The 14616-nt window shown below is 41.1% G+C and overlaps 1 protein-coding gene across 1 annotated transcript; it reads left to right on the forward strand.

Moving 5' to 3' along the window:
• Nucleotides 1–32: 32 nt before the first annotated feature.
• On the forward strand, nt 33–12446 carry API5 (apoptosis inhibitor 5). The gene is made up of 14 exons (XM_010157686.1): nt 33–149; nt 2000–2161; nt 3092–3185; nt 4226–4291; nt 4659–4810; nt 6328–6534; nt 7022–7126; nt 7827–7916; nt 8111–8292; nt 8545–8638; nt 8977–9033; nt 9930–10006; nt 10356–10492; nt 11573–12446. The coding sequence occupies exons 1-14, from the start codon at nt 33–35 to the stop codon at nt 11650–11652; spliced, it is 1620 nt and encodes a 539-aa protein (XP_010155988.1). The 3' UTR covers nt 11653–12446.
• The last annotated feature ends 2170 nt before the right edge of the window (nt 12447–14616 follow it).

Genomic DNA, 14616 nt, shown 5'->3' on the forward strand with positions numbered 1-14616 from the left:
TGTTCTCGGTGTAGGTTTCCGCACGACCCGCGATGGGGTGCGGAGATGAGCGTCACGCTGCAGTTCCGCAGGGACGGGAGCAGCTTGTCGCTCTTGCGGCATCCTCCTCCCGTCCTGATGGCAGCTCTCCTTCCAAATGTGGCATCGCGGTCAGTAACTAGTTACTTTCAGCCTGTCGAATTCAGGCCTTAGAAGACGACACCGGTCGCCATCCGGATCTGGTACGGCGCGCTTGCAGTTCCGGGGAGCTGCTAGCAGGCTCTGTGGCTAAATAGGCTCCTGGAGAAACTGAACTGCTGGGGGAAGGTGACGGCAGTTACGGTTTGGTAATTGCCTGTAGCTTTTTTTTTTCCCCTTAAGGCAAGAATGGAAGGTTGATCCTCACAGCCAAAGGAGATTTTAACTCGTAAAATCCTGGCAAGGTCTGCTGTTTGTTTATACCTTTACTGAATTATTGAAAGAAAGAGGATGACTTAACATTTAGTATTAGTAATACACTAAAACTAGTTTTTTAATTGCATTAGGCTCTCATGTTACACAGAATGGCTACCGGAAAAAGCAGCAGATGCTTATTTTCTTTTGGTCATAATGCACATAATGAAAGTAGCTTGGCACATACCTACCTGACAGTGGGTTTCAAACTAGATACTACTATGCAAGGTCACTTGGAAAGTTCTTTAAAAGAACAAATGATACAGTGGTTGTTCGGAAGGGGTTTTTTGGGTGGAGGGAGAAAGGTTTTTTCTTTTTAACTCAAGTCCCTTCACTTTGCTTGTGTAATTATGCTTTAGTGAAACAAAGCGTCGTTGCTGTCTGACAAAAACATCATCTCGGAGCCAAGCAAAAATGACAGCTAACAGAATGTTGGGAACTGTGGGGAGGGATGGAGAACAAAACAGATGCTGTCATTGGGCCATCTCACAAATACACAGTCTGTCGTCATTTTGAGCATTGTGGGTAGCTCGTATAAGACAGGAATGGCCACCTTAGGTAGAACGAACTCCGGCATAGTAAAGAAATGCAGCCCATTACAGGGATAAATAGCAGATGTGTAAGAACCTCCAAGGGTAAGTATAGAATGGTGATTCCTGATATACTCTTCCAGTTTCGCCTCCTCAGTGGTGGGCTTCCAGAGTGAGAAATCATGGCTTTGTAATTAGTGTGTCTTGCTAGACTGTTCTTCAGCAAACTTTTGATGCTTTTTTTAGCAGATTATATTTCTGGCATACAAATGTTCTGTGGCAAGATGTTCCATTACTTTATTAACCTTTAACTAGTCATTTTGTAATCTTCCTTGATGTCTCCAGTCTTTGCATTGTGAGAATCTATGAGTAACTGTTCATTATTCATCAGTTTTATCCCACTGACTGCATTATTGTCTCTCAACCTTATGAACATGATTACTCATTACAGAAAGTCGTAGTCACCGCGTCTTAAAAAAGAAACTTGGAACATGAGGAGAAGAGCAAGGGGACCACCAGGAATGCGACATTAAAATGAGTAATTTAAATGACCAGAAGTACTGAGGTTGTAAAAGTGTTTCATTTGAGAAAGGGCTTGTGTGTTGAGTCTACCTCATGAGTGGAATGAAAATGAGAACTTGAAAGAAACTATTTCGGAAGCAGGCTTAAAATAAAGGGGAAGATGTACTTTTCTCCATAACTCCATAATTTAGATGTACTTTTCTCCATAATTCCTTGAGTCTGCACTAATCTAATGAGAAGTGGTGTGCAAGAGCTGGTAGCCTTAGGGATGGCAGTTTTAACAGTAAGCACTTGAACAAACAGAGAAACTAGAGTAACAGTAAAAAACGCAATAGAAGCATACTTCACTCACTTAGGACCGTTATATTGGTCTAAGAGAGAAATTTATTTGTATGAAGGTTGTGTAATATAGTTCACTTACATAACTGAAGGGAATGGGAAAGAAAAAACCCTTTCCTTGTCTTGAGAGTACCCCAAGATTTTTCTGTTTATATATTCTGATTTTCCTCTTTCAGCATAAAGATGCTTACCAGGCCATCTTGGATGGTGTGAAAGGAGGTGCCAAGGAGAAGAGACTTGCAGCCCAGTTCATTCCTAAGTTCTTCAGGCATTTTCCTGAGCTAGCTGACTCAGCTATCAATGCCCAGTTGGACCTCTGTGAGGATGAAGATGTTTCTGTAAGAATCAGAACCTTGTAGCAAGTTGATACATTGAATTTGTATTTGGGGGTGAGGGGATAGTGTCTCCTGGTTTTTTTAATAGGCTACATTTTTCAGGATGGGAGGGTTGGTCTTTCTAAAACGAGAATACGCAGTTGTATTCCTGCAATAGAAGAATCTATTGTGTGGTGGTGTGGGGAGATAAATCACTTCTCATTTGTCTTTTTCCATGCCCTCATCGATCCAAAGTATAGCTCTGTAGAAGGAAACTTGAGATACAGTTTATTTGAATACCTATTACCTTTTTTCCTTTCCAAAAGGACTTTGTGTTAATAAATGCCACTGGGAGGCAAGAAAATGTTTTTTGCACCTGAGATGTGATTCTGAATGTAGTAGTATTGCAGAAGTCTTGAGCTGTTTCATGCTGCTTCTGTGGTGGTGCTAGAAGCTGTACCCTTGAAACATCTTTGGTTATCAGATCTTAAATGATTTGGGCTGATCATTCAGGGATTTTTGACCATGCTGGGAAAAAAGCCTAGAGTTTATCTGCTCTACCCACACCTGTAAAACTTTCCAGTTAGCAAACAGGACTCAGTAATAACACAGATTGCAACCTTTCGTTTTGTTGATCAAATGAATGACTTGTGTGAAAGGAGGTGCTGTTTGGACTGGGTTTTGTCCAGTGCTGCTTAGATCTAAGAAAAATGTGTTTTCTTCGTAAATACGTCATAATAGTTTCATAGCAAATACAAAGATTGGGCTGCTGTTGAAGCCTGAAACTTGAATGTCGCTTTCTGAAGGTGATGTTCATGTTAGAAGAGTATGTGGTTGTTTTCTCAAATTTAGCTATTTCTGACAGACTTTGGAGGTTGAAATTGCTGGGGTTTCTTTCGAATTACCTTATTTTTAAAAAATATTTTATTTCCGTGATACTGACAATTTTGACAGATCCGTCGTCAAGCAATCAAGGAATTGCCTCAGTTCGCCACTGGAGATAATCTTCCTCGGGTAGCAGACATACTCACCCAGCTTCTACAGTCAGGTAGGAGACTTTGAGAGTTTCCTGGCTGCTCCCCTTGTGGCACACCTGAAAATGTAAACAGTTTTCTTCTGTAAAACATTTTCTGTTGATTCATTATTTGTTACAAAGCAGTCTGTCCCAGTGCCATTTGTGTCCTGCTTCTGCTCCCCCTCCCCCCTTTTATATGTGCTGTACAGTTATGCTGTGACTTCTGTTGAAAGGTCCCTAATTATCCCAATCTAAACTGAAAAAATCTTTCTTTTAAATAGAATGATTTTTTTGCATTCAAGTTCTCTGAAAGCATCTGTAGGAAAAAGAGGGGACGGGGAGGGGGGAACTCTCCAGTAATGGACTGCAGCTAATTGCCTTCTGAAAAAGAGTTACTGGATTTCTAATCCAGGTACTCAGGAACTTTAAAAATCCTGAGGGCATTTTCTTCTATACAATGTGTTTTTGGTACAAAATGGTTAATTCAGCATTTAATATACAGTGTGCATTTTTTTTTAATCTCTGTACATTACAGAGTGCTAAATATTAGGTGTTCGGGTTTGTATTAAAAATGCATGATTAAGTCTCCAGGCTTCTCAGAAGAGACTTTTCTTTTTTGAGACTTACACATTTTTCCATTTCGTTTAAGAGGAAAATTGTTTCTCCCACCTAGAAATACTCTAGAGTACTTAAGAGTTTAAAAAGTTTAAAAAGCAGTAACTGTTTTATTTTACCTTAATTAGTTAAGGTAAACTTGTTTATTCAGCTCCTTAAAATTATTAAATAGATTTATTAATAACTTCCCTTCAGGTTTTCAGTCCTGTCAGGTTTGTAATGTTAAAGTTTTGGCAGGGAGGCTGCAGTGGCAAATAGCTTTTTGCTTTGCTTCCAGCTTCCATAATTGTGGCTTTCCACTTCCTTAGTCTAATAGTCGTTAAAAATACAAGTGATGTTGTTTCTAATTAATTGCTGAGGATGGAGTACTTCTTGTGTTATATCAGAAATCTTTGTTTTTCTGCTCTTGTGTTTGCATTTCAAAGATATGCAGATCAGTTTCTTTTTTCTCTCTTCAGATGATTCTGCAGAATTCAATTTGGTGAACAATGCTTTGCTCAGTATATTTAAGATGGATGCTAAAGGTAAAGGACACATTTTTCTATGGTTTTTTTTCTGTTGATACTTCCCAGTCTCTAGTAGGATGAGAACAGAACTCAGTTTTGTGTCTTAGCATAATGCAGAAGTTAGACACATGCTTGTTGTTTGGTTTTACAGACAATACTGAGCTTTTCAGTAGTGGTGGATCTGAATGATACAGACCAGTAAAAGAATGTGAGTTCTTATGTGAAGCTAGGTCAAAATTGTGGGTTTTCTTAGAAGTTAGCGTAGCAGTTATTTTGAAGTAATGTGTCATGGAGTCTTACAGGAGGAAACTCCTTTCTTCGGCATAGAAGGTTCAGCTCTTACCTTCTGAAATAAATGGTGTTACCTGATTTATTCTCCGTTCAGGGACTTTGGGAGGCCTATTCAGTCAAATCCTTCAGGGAGAGGATATTGTGAGAGAGAGAGCCATCAAGTTCCTCTCTACAAAACTGAAAACCTTGCCTGAGGAGGTGATGACAAAGGAGGTAGAAGAGTTTATATTGTTTGAATCAAAGAAGGTGAGTGTCTTATTTCAGTACAAACTTAAGTATTATTACATCATCCCTTATCACTGGCATTGCTTTGGAGGTCTGTTTAAACTACATGTAGAGTTAAACATTGTACAGATGTGGTCTTCCAGTTATCCTGTTCTGCTGTAATCCAAACTTGGCAGCATCTTTTGGTGGTAATGTTAAAATAATGCTAGGTTCTTCTCATTTTGTAAGAATGACGTTTACTAGAATCATAGAATCATTTGCGCTAGAATGGGACTTTGGGAGATCCATCACCTTAGTGAATCACGCTCAGCTGAATTCAGATCAGATTTCTCAGTGCTTTGTCCATTTGTTTTCAAAACCTCTAAGGATGAAGATTTCCCATACTGTCTAGGCAACCTGCCCCAGTGTTTCATTGTCCTCAGCGGTTTTGGGTTGGTGGTGTGGGTTGGGTTTTTTTCTTTATCCAGTTGGAACCTCCTGTTAGAGTTTTGTATCATTCTCACCCTGCCCGCCTCAGTAAGGAACTGGGCTCCTACTCTTGGTAGGTCGCCTTGCTCCCTTATGACTTTTTTTGCCTTTAGGCAGAAAAAGACCAGTTTCCTTAGGTTCTCTTCACAGATCCTGCACTCTAGACACTGATGACCTTGTCCTGGGCTTTCTAAAGCTTACCAACAACTTCCTCATGCAGGAGGGCCCAGTACTAGGTGCAGTATTCCAGAATTGGTCTAATGAGCATTTGCTCCCCTCAGTCTATTATCAGGAAGAAGTTCTTCCTGGAGTGGGTGGTGAGGCACTGGAAAAGGTTGCCCAGAGAAGCTGTGGATGCCCCATCCCTGAATGTCTTCAAGGCCAAGCGGGATGAGACTTGGAGAAGCCTGGTCTAGTGGAAGGTCTCCCTGCCCATGGCAGGGGGATTGGAACCAGATGGTCTTTAGGTCCTTTCCAACCAAAACTATTCTGTGATTCTACTGGCTATGCTCTTGTCATAGCCCAGGACACCGTCACCCAAGGAATGCTGCTGGCACATCTAGCCTGCTGTGTCCCCCTGAACACTCAGGGCTTTTCGGCAAAGCAGTTCCTCAGCCAGTCAGTCCCAGCAGGTGCTAATGTGGGGAAGTTAGTTCGTCCCGGGTGCAGAACTTCGCATTTGTCTTTGCTGAATTTTGTGAGATTCGTGTGCATTCTCCAGGCAGAGAAAGATACAAAAAGTATTAAAACAATAATTAGTATATGTTAATTTAACGTTTATTCTGCCTGAAACATACGATCTTGTTAGATAAGAAATTTGTTTTTAAGCTTATAGTTCAAGAAAAATAATGTTTCCTATGTACAACTTGATGGCAGTTACTTTAATTTGGAGGTACACACAATTATACTGCGTGTTTTCATGAGTTCCTTTAAACTTCAGTTTTTAAATAACTAGAAGCTGAATTTAAAAGCTAAATATTTGCATACTTCACCTTTTCAAATCAAGTAGGTTTGACTTGAAGGTTTGCAAATTACCACTGTAGAAACATGTTTTCTGGTGTTCTGTTAAGGTGCTGGAAGATGTGACGGGTGAGGAATTTGTTCTGTTCATGAAAATATTGTCTGGATTAAAAAGCTTACAGACAGTAAGTGGGAGGCAACAACTAGTGGAACTGGTAGCTGAGCAAGCTGACCTGGAACAAACGTTCAATCCGTCTGATCCGGACTGTGTGGACAGACTTCTACAGTGCACTCGGCAGGCAGTGCCACTGTTCTCGGTATGCATCTCTCTGCTTTGCGTGAGGAATGTTGTGGGAAATTAAGGGGTGTAGCTTCTCATCAGGGTTCTCAGCAGTTGTGTTAGAGTGACAGCATATCAGTACTTCTCCACTTTCAGCTTCTAATATATTGGAACATTGGAAAACATCCTTCAAGCCTTTTAATACGAAGAGCTTTTGTGTTATTATCTGCTCTTGGACATTTTCTTTCAATTTTAAGATATTACAGTGAATTACGACAAGGTTCTCACCTTAGGTTCATACTGCCAGGCAGTTGTGGCACTTAAAAGACATATTCTTGGGATACAGGCAACCTCTTCAGTCCCTGTTGCGGACTAGGCTACCTGAAAGGGTCTCTGTGTTTTAGGAGTTAGAGGCTTTAAGGTATAGCTGTGGTAGGCATTTACAAGGGTGGCGGAGTGATGGGGAAGAAACACTTAACTCCTTCAGACTAAAAGTAGCCTGAATAATGTGCGGTGTTTTGCAGAAAAATGTTCATTCCACACACTTTGTTACTTACTTCTGTGAGCACGTTCTGCCAAACCTTGGTTCTTTGACTACACCAGTGGAGGGTCTCGATATCCAGTTAGAGGTAAGCCACAGCTATAAAGTCTTTCAAACTGTAAAAAAAAAAAAAAAGCATCTTAGGCAAAGACAGCTATTTTAAAAATTGCAAACTCCTTTCTTAAGTGGTTTTTAGTTCTTGGCTTGGAGGAAAACTAGCTAAACTAGGAAAGAAACCTGTTTGCTGTATTGTGTCATAACTGAGCACTGCCTTTTAAAGCATATGTCCTTTGTCTCCAGCTTTGGAGGCAAGGCTAGAGTAAATGGATTGGTATAATCATTTTTATGTTACTGTCAATCTTTTATAAGCACATAGCATTTACTGAAATGATTGTTGCATGGCTTGTGCTAATTTAGCCTCCTGAGGGAGTGGTTTAATGTCTGTAATTTTGCTTACGTTAATCAGTGCTGCAGAGTCAGTTAGATCACTGTGAATCTGACTTTGAAGATGAGCTGTGCTGCAGACACGGGAGACAGAGTTTTGTTTACTTGTTGACTAAAGATGCTTGTTGGGATTAGACACACAAACCTGTGTTTCTGTTTGAGGACATGAAAAACAGACTAGGCATGTTCCTCCTCATATTCTTTCCTGATGTTTGGGAGGGGTTTAATTGTAATAGCTGACCTTTACTGTGCCAGTAGTAATGACATTATAATGGCTTTTAGGTTGGAAGTTAAGCCTTTGTACTTTTCAGTTAACACAAAAACCTGGCTGTTCTTACGTGTAGGTTTTGAAGCTTCTTGCTGAAATGAGTTCATTTTGTGGCGATATGGAAAAGCTTGAATCAAATTTGAGGAAACTGTTTGATGAATTACTGGTAAGACTAATTCAATTTTCACTCATGTAAAACTTTTTTTTTTTTAAACATTACTTCATGCATCACGTTAGTACAAGGATGGGGGCTACTTCTTAAATATTCAGCATAAATAAACCCTTCAGTTCAAACACTGCAAAAGAATGCTCAGCCTGCAAAAATGTCTCGGGCATTTGTTTTTCCTTTCTGTTCCTTAGGAGTACATGCCACTTCCTCCAGAGGAAGCAGAGAATGGGGAAAACGCTGGCAATGAAGAGCCCAAGTTGCAATTCAGTTATGTGGAGTGTTTATTGTATAGCTTCCATCAGCTGGGTCGTAAACTTCCGGACTTCCTCACAGCCAAGCTGAATGCAGAGAAATTGAAAGACTTCAAAATCAGGTAATCATTTGAAAGCAAGCATTAGAATTCCATTAGAAATTGTGAATTACTATTGTCTGGATGCTAAAGAAGCACAAATCAGATTGATATGGGACTTATTTTTGAGCATTTGTCCTAAAGGGGCAAAAAATTAGATTACAGCTTCCCTTTGCTTAATGCTTTTATTTTATGGAAATATGTAATATTTATTAACAAGTTGTATTTTATGGAAATATGTAAAATTTATTAACAAGTTGCTTTTAAATTTTTTAGGCTACAGTATTTTGCTCGAGGGTTGCAGGTGTATATCAGACAGCTTCGTCTGGCACTTCAAGGAAAAACAGGAGAAGCCTTGAAAACAGAGGAGGTATGTATTGCATAGGAATTCAGGTGTTTCTAATTGAGCCTACCAAAATAACCACTGGCAGGCATTAATGGACTGCAGTCTGTTGTAAACATGTAAATAAACTAAAGGAATAATACTGCTGACACCTGTTGCAACTGTATCTTGCCTGATGCTGCATTTTGCAAGCTAAGATGATCTTTCAGTTCCTGCCGTTAGGTACTCTCTGCATCCACGTGCATTGGCTCAACTGTGCTCTGAGTTTTGTTTTGAAGGTGCAGTTTTCATATATGGGGGAATATATGTAAATATATATTTACAGCTACTAGAATGGGTGTTCAGTGGTGTTTCTTTTTTCACAGAACAAGATCAAAGTGGTTGCCTTGAAAATAACGAATAACATTAATGTTTTAATCAAGGTAAGTCCTCACATTGCAGAGGAATGAACTCACACAGCGGAGTAGCCTATGCAGAAAAGAGGGGTAGGTTTGAACTAAGTTGTAATGTGTTGTTAAGTTAACCATTGTTAGCCAGCTCAGGGTTGCTGTCCGCTTTACTGTTTCTGAGGGGACGTGGATCTGCTGTTTAGGCAAGCGGCTTAGCTTTTGCTGCTGTTGGGATAGGGTGTTGAGGCCCTTTTTTCCCGCACTAGTTGCCTGCAGGAGCAGAAGACCTTGCTTTAGGGATCTCTGGATTCTGGCCAAGCCTTTTCCCTTGTCATTTCCCTTCCCTGCAATGGCATAGTTTGAAGAGGTACAAGGAAGTATAAAGGAGGGAGGAGACAAAGCAAGCTGCTGTACAGAACCATTTTTCTCCAGAGGGAATTGGGCTGCAGAAAGAGACTTCCATCCAGAACCCTTGAAACCATCTGATTTCTTGTAACCGCCTTTTCCTCACTTCCCATCTCTCTCCCTCAGTCAGCACGGTAAACCAGAAACTTTGCCCGCAGTGCTGAGAAGCCTGTCTGTTACCAGCATAGCAGGGGTATCGGATGTCTCCCTGCAGGAGCCGTTGCAGTACTTTATAAGATGCTTGAGTGCATAGGGAGAGAGAGAAAGCATTTAATGGCATTACAGGACACTGTTCTGTTAATAGAAATCTCATTTGAATTTCCCAGTAAAGTGTCTGGGCTAAGGCAGCCAGATAGGGCAGTTAGCTACTCCCACCTTCCCCCTCCGCCATGGGACTTGGGAAAGGATTTTAAATTGGTGGAAAAGTAACTGTTATTCTGGAGTTTCAACAGATAGCTAAAGTTTTGTAGTGCAATCGACATGATTTGAACTGTAGAATAAACTGTCTGATTTTGCGTTCATAGGATCTCTTCCACATTCCTCCTTCTTATAAAAGTACAGTTACGCTGTCCTGGAAACCAGTACAGAAGGCAGATGCAAGGTAAGAGTTTTTCATAAAAAAAGGAAATGGTGGTGTTTATTTTTCTGTTTACAAAATAAAGATCCCAAGCTGTGTGTGTATATACACAGCACACGAGCTCAAACTTCAAAGTCAAAAGTAACACCTATCCTGGAAGCAATTACAGCTGTGGAGTGATACAGTCTTGCTTTAGGGATACAGTAGACTGAATCAACTGGAGACCAGCTTAATTCCTATTTTGAAGTATTATTCAGGGCATCTTCATTACCTGCTGCTAGCTTCCAGCAGTTGATCTGGTTGAGGCTGAACTGCTGTTCCTGTACTTGTCACCACAGGGGTGTAATGATCTGTTTTTATTTTGTTTTGTCAGTCAAAAAAGAACAAGTGAAGATACAACCTCAAGTTCGCTCCCAAAGAAAGCTTCAACAGGACCAAAAAGGGATGCCAGGCAAATATATAATCCTCCCAGTGGAAAATACAGCAGTAACCTGGGTAGTTTTTCTTACGGTAAGTTAGACACCCTAGCAAAACTTTTGTCTAGTGACAGTTGTGCCATGGGGCCAGGGGAACAAACACATTAAGCCAACTTACTGCCACGTTGTCCAAAGACCACATTGTATTGTTACCGGTTTTTGTGTGTAATGGTCTCTTTCTAGCAGTCTTTGAGTATTACTAGCCTATAAACTATGTTACTGACAAGTCAGTTTTAGTAGTGTTTCAATACACAGGGTTAGGAATTGAACTGTTTGTTCTCTATTATGACACACAGCATTCGCATCCCAAATTTCCCCCTGGACAGACCAGTTTCTGCAATTGGCAGAGCTGGGCCACCTCCTGTCATAAGACTGGGCCTGTGCTGAATTCCTATTGCAGGCACCGCTGATGTCGCAGACCTGATCCAGAACCTCTGGGAATGGCCAGGTTCACTGCACACGCACACGGTTCTGTCCTCATGCTCCTACTCAGAATGATTCCTTCTCTGCAAGTCATACTTCTGGGCAGAGACGTTGCAGAGTGGATGAGCAGGCCCAGCAATGGCAGCAACCCCTCCTTTTTGTCTTCCCTGTAGGCCCATTGGTCCTACCTCTGTCACGACAACTGACAACCGCTCTGCCTGCTGTGACAAATTACTGCCCAGGCTGATAGTTTGGAAAATTCATAGAAAACATGGTCTTTATATATGAAACTAAGAGAAAAGATAAAATCTTCTGCAGATTTCTTACTGCAGACTTAAGGTGATGCACCATAACGCACACCTCAAGATTGACACGGTGTTACTGGACAGGAGACGAGCTTGATACCTTAATGAAGTTCTTCACAGACCAGTTTTCAATTCTGTCATAATGGATTGGCCCAAATACAGTTCTGTAATAATGGGACAGTTACGTGGTTTAGCACTAGCATGCAGACAGACTACAGCCTGGTTCTCCTGACCTCTTTTTCCAATTAGTGGGGTCCGTTATCCAACATCGCATGGTACATCAGCAGCAGAGGCTTGTCAGTCCTCAATACCTCCAGTTATTGTTATTTAATTTTAATCTGTGTACAGCATGAAACCTGCATGAAAAGCTTTGACTTTTATTTCAGAGCAAAGAGGTGGTTTCCGGGGTGGCCGAGGAAGAGGCTGGGGAGGACGTGGCAATCATAGCAGAGGAAGAATCTACTGAGCCAGACTGCTAAATCTCCCGTGGCCCTGCGGGGCTAAAGTGAAAGTGCTACTCAGCAAGTTTGCTTGGAGTATTGTTTCCTTCAAGGACTGCCTTCCACTAAGACTGACTTAAATGTTCTTTATACCTTTGTATGTATGATCTACTTTTCTAACAGACTACAACTTGTCCATAGTGAAACTACAGCTGTATTTTTGGATGCTTACAGTCAGCAGTTTTGGGTTCTTATTTTTGAAGTGTCTTCACGATTTATTCGGAATTGGAAAAGAGCGTAGATGTTTTATCCAAAGCTACATCTTGACCGTTTGTATATTAACCTAAAAATCAGCTACTGCATAACTGAAACTATGTAACTGTGTGTTAATGGGCAGGAAAGGCATGACAACAGAGATACATGTCAGACACGCTTAGCAGCTGAAGTAACCCTTTCCTCATCTGTAACCATAGCCTGCAATATGTGGAGAAGAGTACCATTGTTAAATTTGCATTGATTCACTTTGTTTTAAATGGGATTGAGCGATATACCTGCGGGTTTTTTGAAGTTTGCAGCACAGATGGAAACTTATTTTGCTTGTAGCATGAAGCAGTCATTTTACGTAGAGATGTGGAGAATGTGGTGTGTTTTGGTTTGCACATCTTCACTCTTCTCCGTGCATTGTAATGCAGAAGTGATGTTTTGCAAATGACTTTTTAATGTTTAATATGAATATGTGCATATAGTTCTGCTGTGAAATTTCAGTAAATGAACAGGGAAAAAAAAAAAAAAGAAAAAATTACTAGAATTATTCCAGGAATGGGTAAAGACTGATGCAGTGATTAAGCTTCATAGGCTGGAGCTGGACCGTATCAGTACCTGGCTCTTTTCTGTGTTTTGCAGATTTCTGGATTAGTTGGCACTTGAGGGTTGGGGTGAGTTGGTTGATTGGTTTGGTTTGTGGGTTTGGTTGGTTTGGTTTTGGCTTGGGTTTTGTTTTGGTTTTGTTTTTTTTTCCTTTTTTTACCAAGACAGTTGCATTTAAAAATATATAAATAAATTTGTGGTTTGGGTAACATTGAAAAATTCCAGCTCTGTAGCTCATTTCAGGTGGAAGAGTTAACAATTCCGCGGTGTTGTTTCCATAGCAACTTGGGATTTTTATTGACTGGTGTACACCCAGAAAATACACGTAAGAGCACAGTGCTTTATTTTCTCACCACTCAAAATTTTTTACTTCTCAGGTCATTCAACGTTGTAAAGGAATTAGCAGGTAATAAGAAGAAACTAGGACAGCAGAAGAATTTTAATAAGGGTTCCAGGTCGTGTTGATGTAAAATAGGCTTTAGAAGAATTAACTCTTTCCTATCCTCTTTTTTTTTTTTTTTTTGTCCAGCCATTTGATATTCACAAATGCCTGAAAGTGATGTTTCCCCACCTACTTCCATTTGTATTTGCTTGTGAATCTGACTCGGGTGTCTTCACTAACACTCTGATACTTATCACTACCATCAGAAGGCCAAAATACCGAAACTGAGTCACTATTAGAGACACTGTCGGCACTAAATTCTGGTTTTGCTTAACTCCGGAGCAGTAGGCAGCAAACTTTGGACGTTCCAAGGACACGTGAGCCGAGTTTGTGTTTCTGATTACATGCCGGCCGCTAACCTCCAATTTGTCACTAAAACCAACAGGCAGTAAAGAGGTTTCAAGGATGAATTTGTGAGATGAAAATGTCACTCTGAAAATAGGCATCGGGTGGGTAATGAGCTTCCACTGGGCGGGGGGGGAAGACATTTTGCACTTGTGGCTGTAATTTGTGTTTTGAGGGGATTTAAAGATGTAATCTCAAAACCTAAACATAGCTTGTGTTCAGACTAATAACTAGGTACTAGCAGCTTATTTCCTCACTGAATTTTGAGTAAGTTTTCTTTATGGGACTCGTGTTTTTCAGAGGTGATGTGTAAAGTTCTTGTGGCCTCAGAAGTAGTTAATCTTTTTTTTCCCCCAGTTTCACGTTCCAGTTTTTAACGCAGTGAGTGCTTGTGGAGACACCTGTTTACCATCTTGTTGAATTGTAAATGTTCCTTTATGCTCTTGGAATAAATTCATTTTGTAATTTTATTTGGCTCATTGTTTCACAGTGAACTCTAACATTTTGTGTTGGCTTAGTTAAAGGGCAGCGTGGTACCTTTGTGCTTTAGTGAGTTGCTCCTTGGATTGCTGGAGAGGAATGTGGCTTGGGAAGACTGCAGTAGCTGCTTCAACCTTCAAGTGATTCAACTTTTACATGCAGAATTTTGGATAGGAATTGAAGTATTCAACAGATGTCATGCATCTTATGTGGGAATTGCCATGTGGAATTGCCATTTGTTGTCTGATCCAACCTCCTAGGTGTCGACAACGCAGTCACTTAGTATGGTAGAGCGGGAGTGGCTTGGAGTAGGGGTCAGGGGTCGGTTGGGCGGGAGGGGTGGTGAAACCCTGGCAGCAGTAAGGGTGTATGTTCTCCACCCTGGGGGAAACTGAATCCCTTGCATTAGACCTCGCATAGTTTAACCACTCTGACACCCATCTGCAAACTTTTTTTTTTCTTGTTTCTAGTTAACGGGTTTGAGTTACAGGCAAATTTTACTGTTTAACGGGATCTGGAAAGTCTGGTGTCCCCAAGAAGCAGAAGTGTTCTCAGCTCTCTTGCAAACGCAGGTCGAGCAGAACCAAGTTGGAAGTTGGCAGCTGTTAGACCTTGCTCCGGACTGGGGAAGCAGGCTGCCGCTGCTGGGCTGGCATCTACTGTTAAATGGAATAGGAAAGGAAAAGCTTACATGTTCAGCATTAGAAAGAAACCGCTCTGCCGTTACCGGTGGCTGCCTGAAGTGCGAAAAGGCTGTTCACCGGTCTGGGCTTCTGCGGCGGGGTTGGGTGTGCGCGGTGCAGCCACGCGGCTCTCGCGCCTCGGCCCCCGGCGCGGGCACCACCGCCGCCATCTG

Source organism: Eurypyga helias, unplaced genomic scaffold (assembly GCF_000690775.1).
Source record: "Eurypyga helias isolate BGI_N326 unplaced genomic scaffold, ASM69077v1 Scaffold36628, whole genome shotgun sequence".
NCBI classification, from domain to species: Eukaryota; Metazoa; Chordata; class Aves; order Eurypygiformes; family Eurypygidae; genus Eurypyga; species Eurypyga helias.

Coding starts and splice junctions, on each gene's coding strand:
- API5 (XM_010157686.1), top strand. CDS start 33: ATGGGGTGCGGAGATGAGCGTCACGCTGCAGTTCCGCAGGGACGGGAG. Junction 2,162..3,091: donor GTGAGGATGAAGATGTTTCT/GTAAGAATCAGA, acceptor CAATTTTGACAG/ATCCGTCGTCAAGCAATCAA. Junction 4,811..6,327: donor TATTGTTTGAATCAAAGAAG/GTGAGTGTCTTA, acceptor TGTTCTGTTAAG/GTGCTGGAAGATGTGACGGG.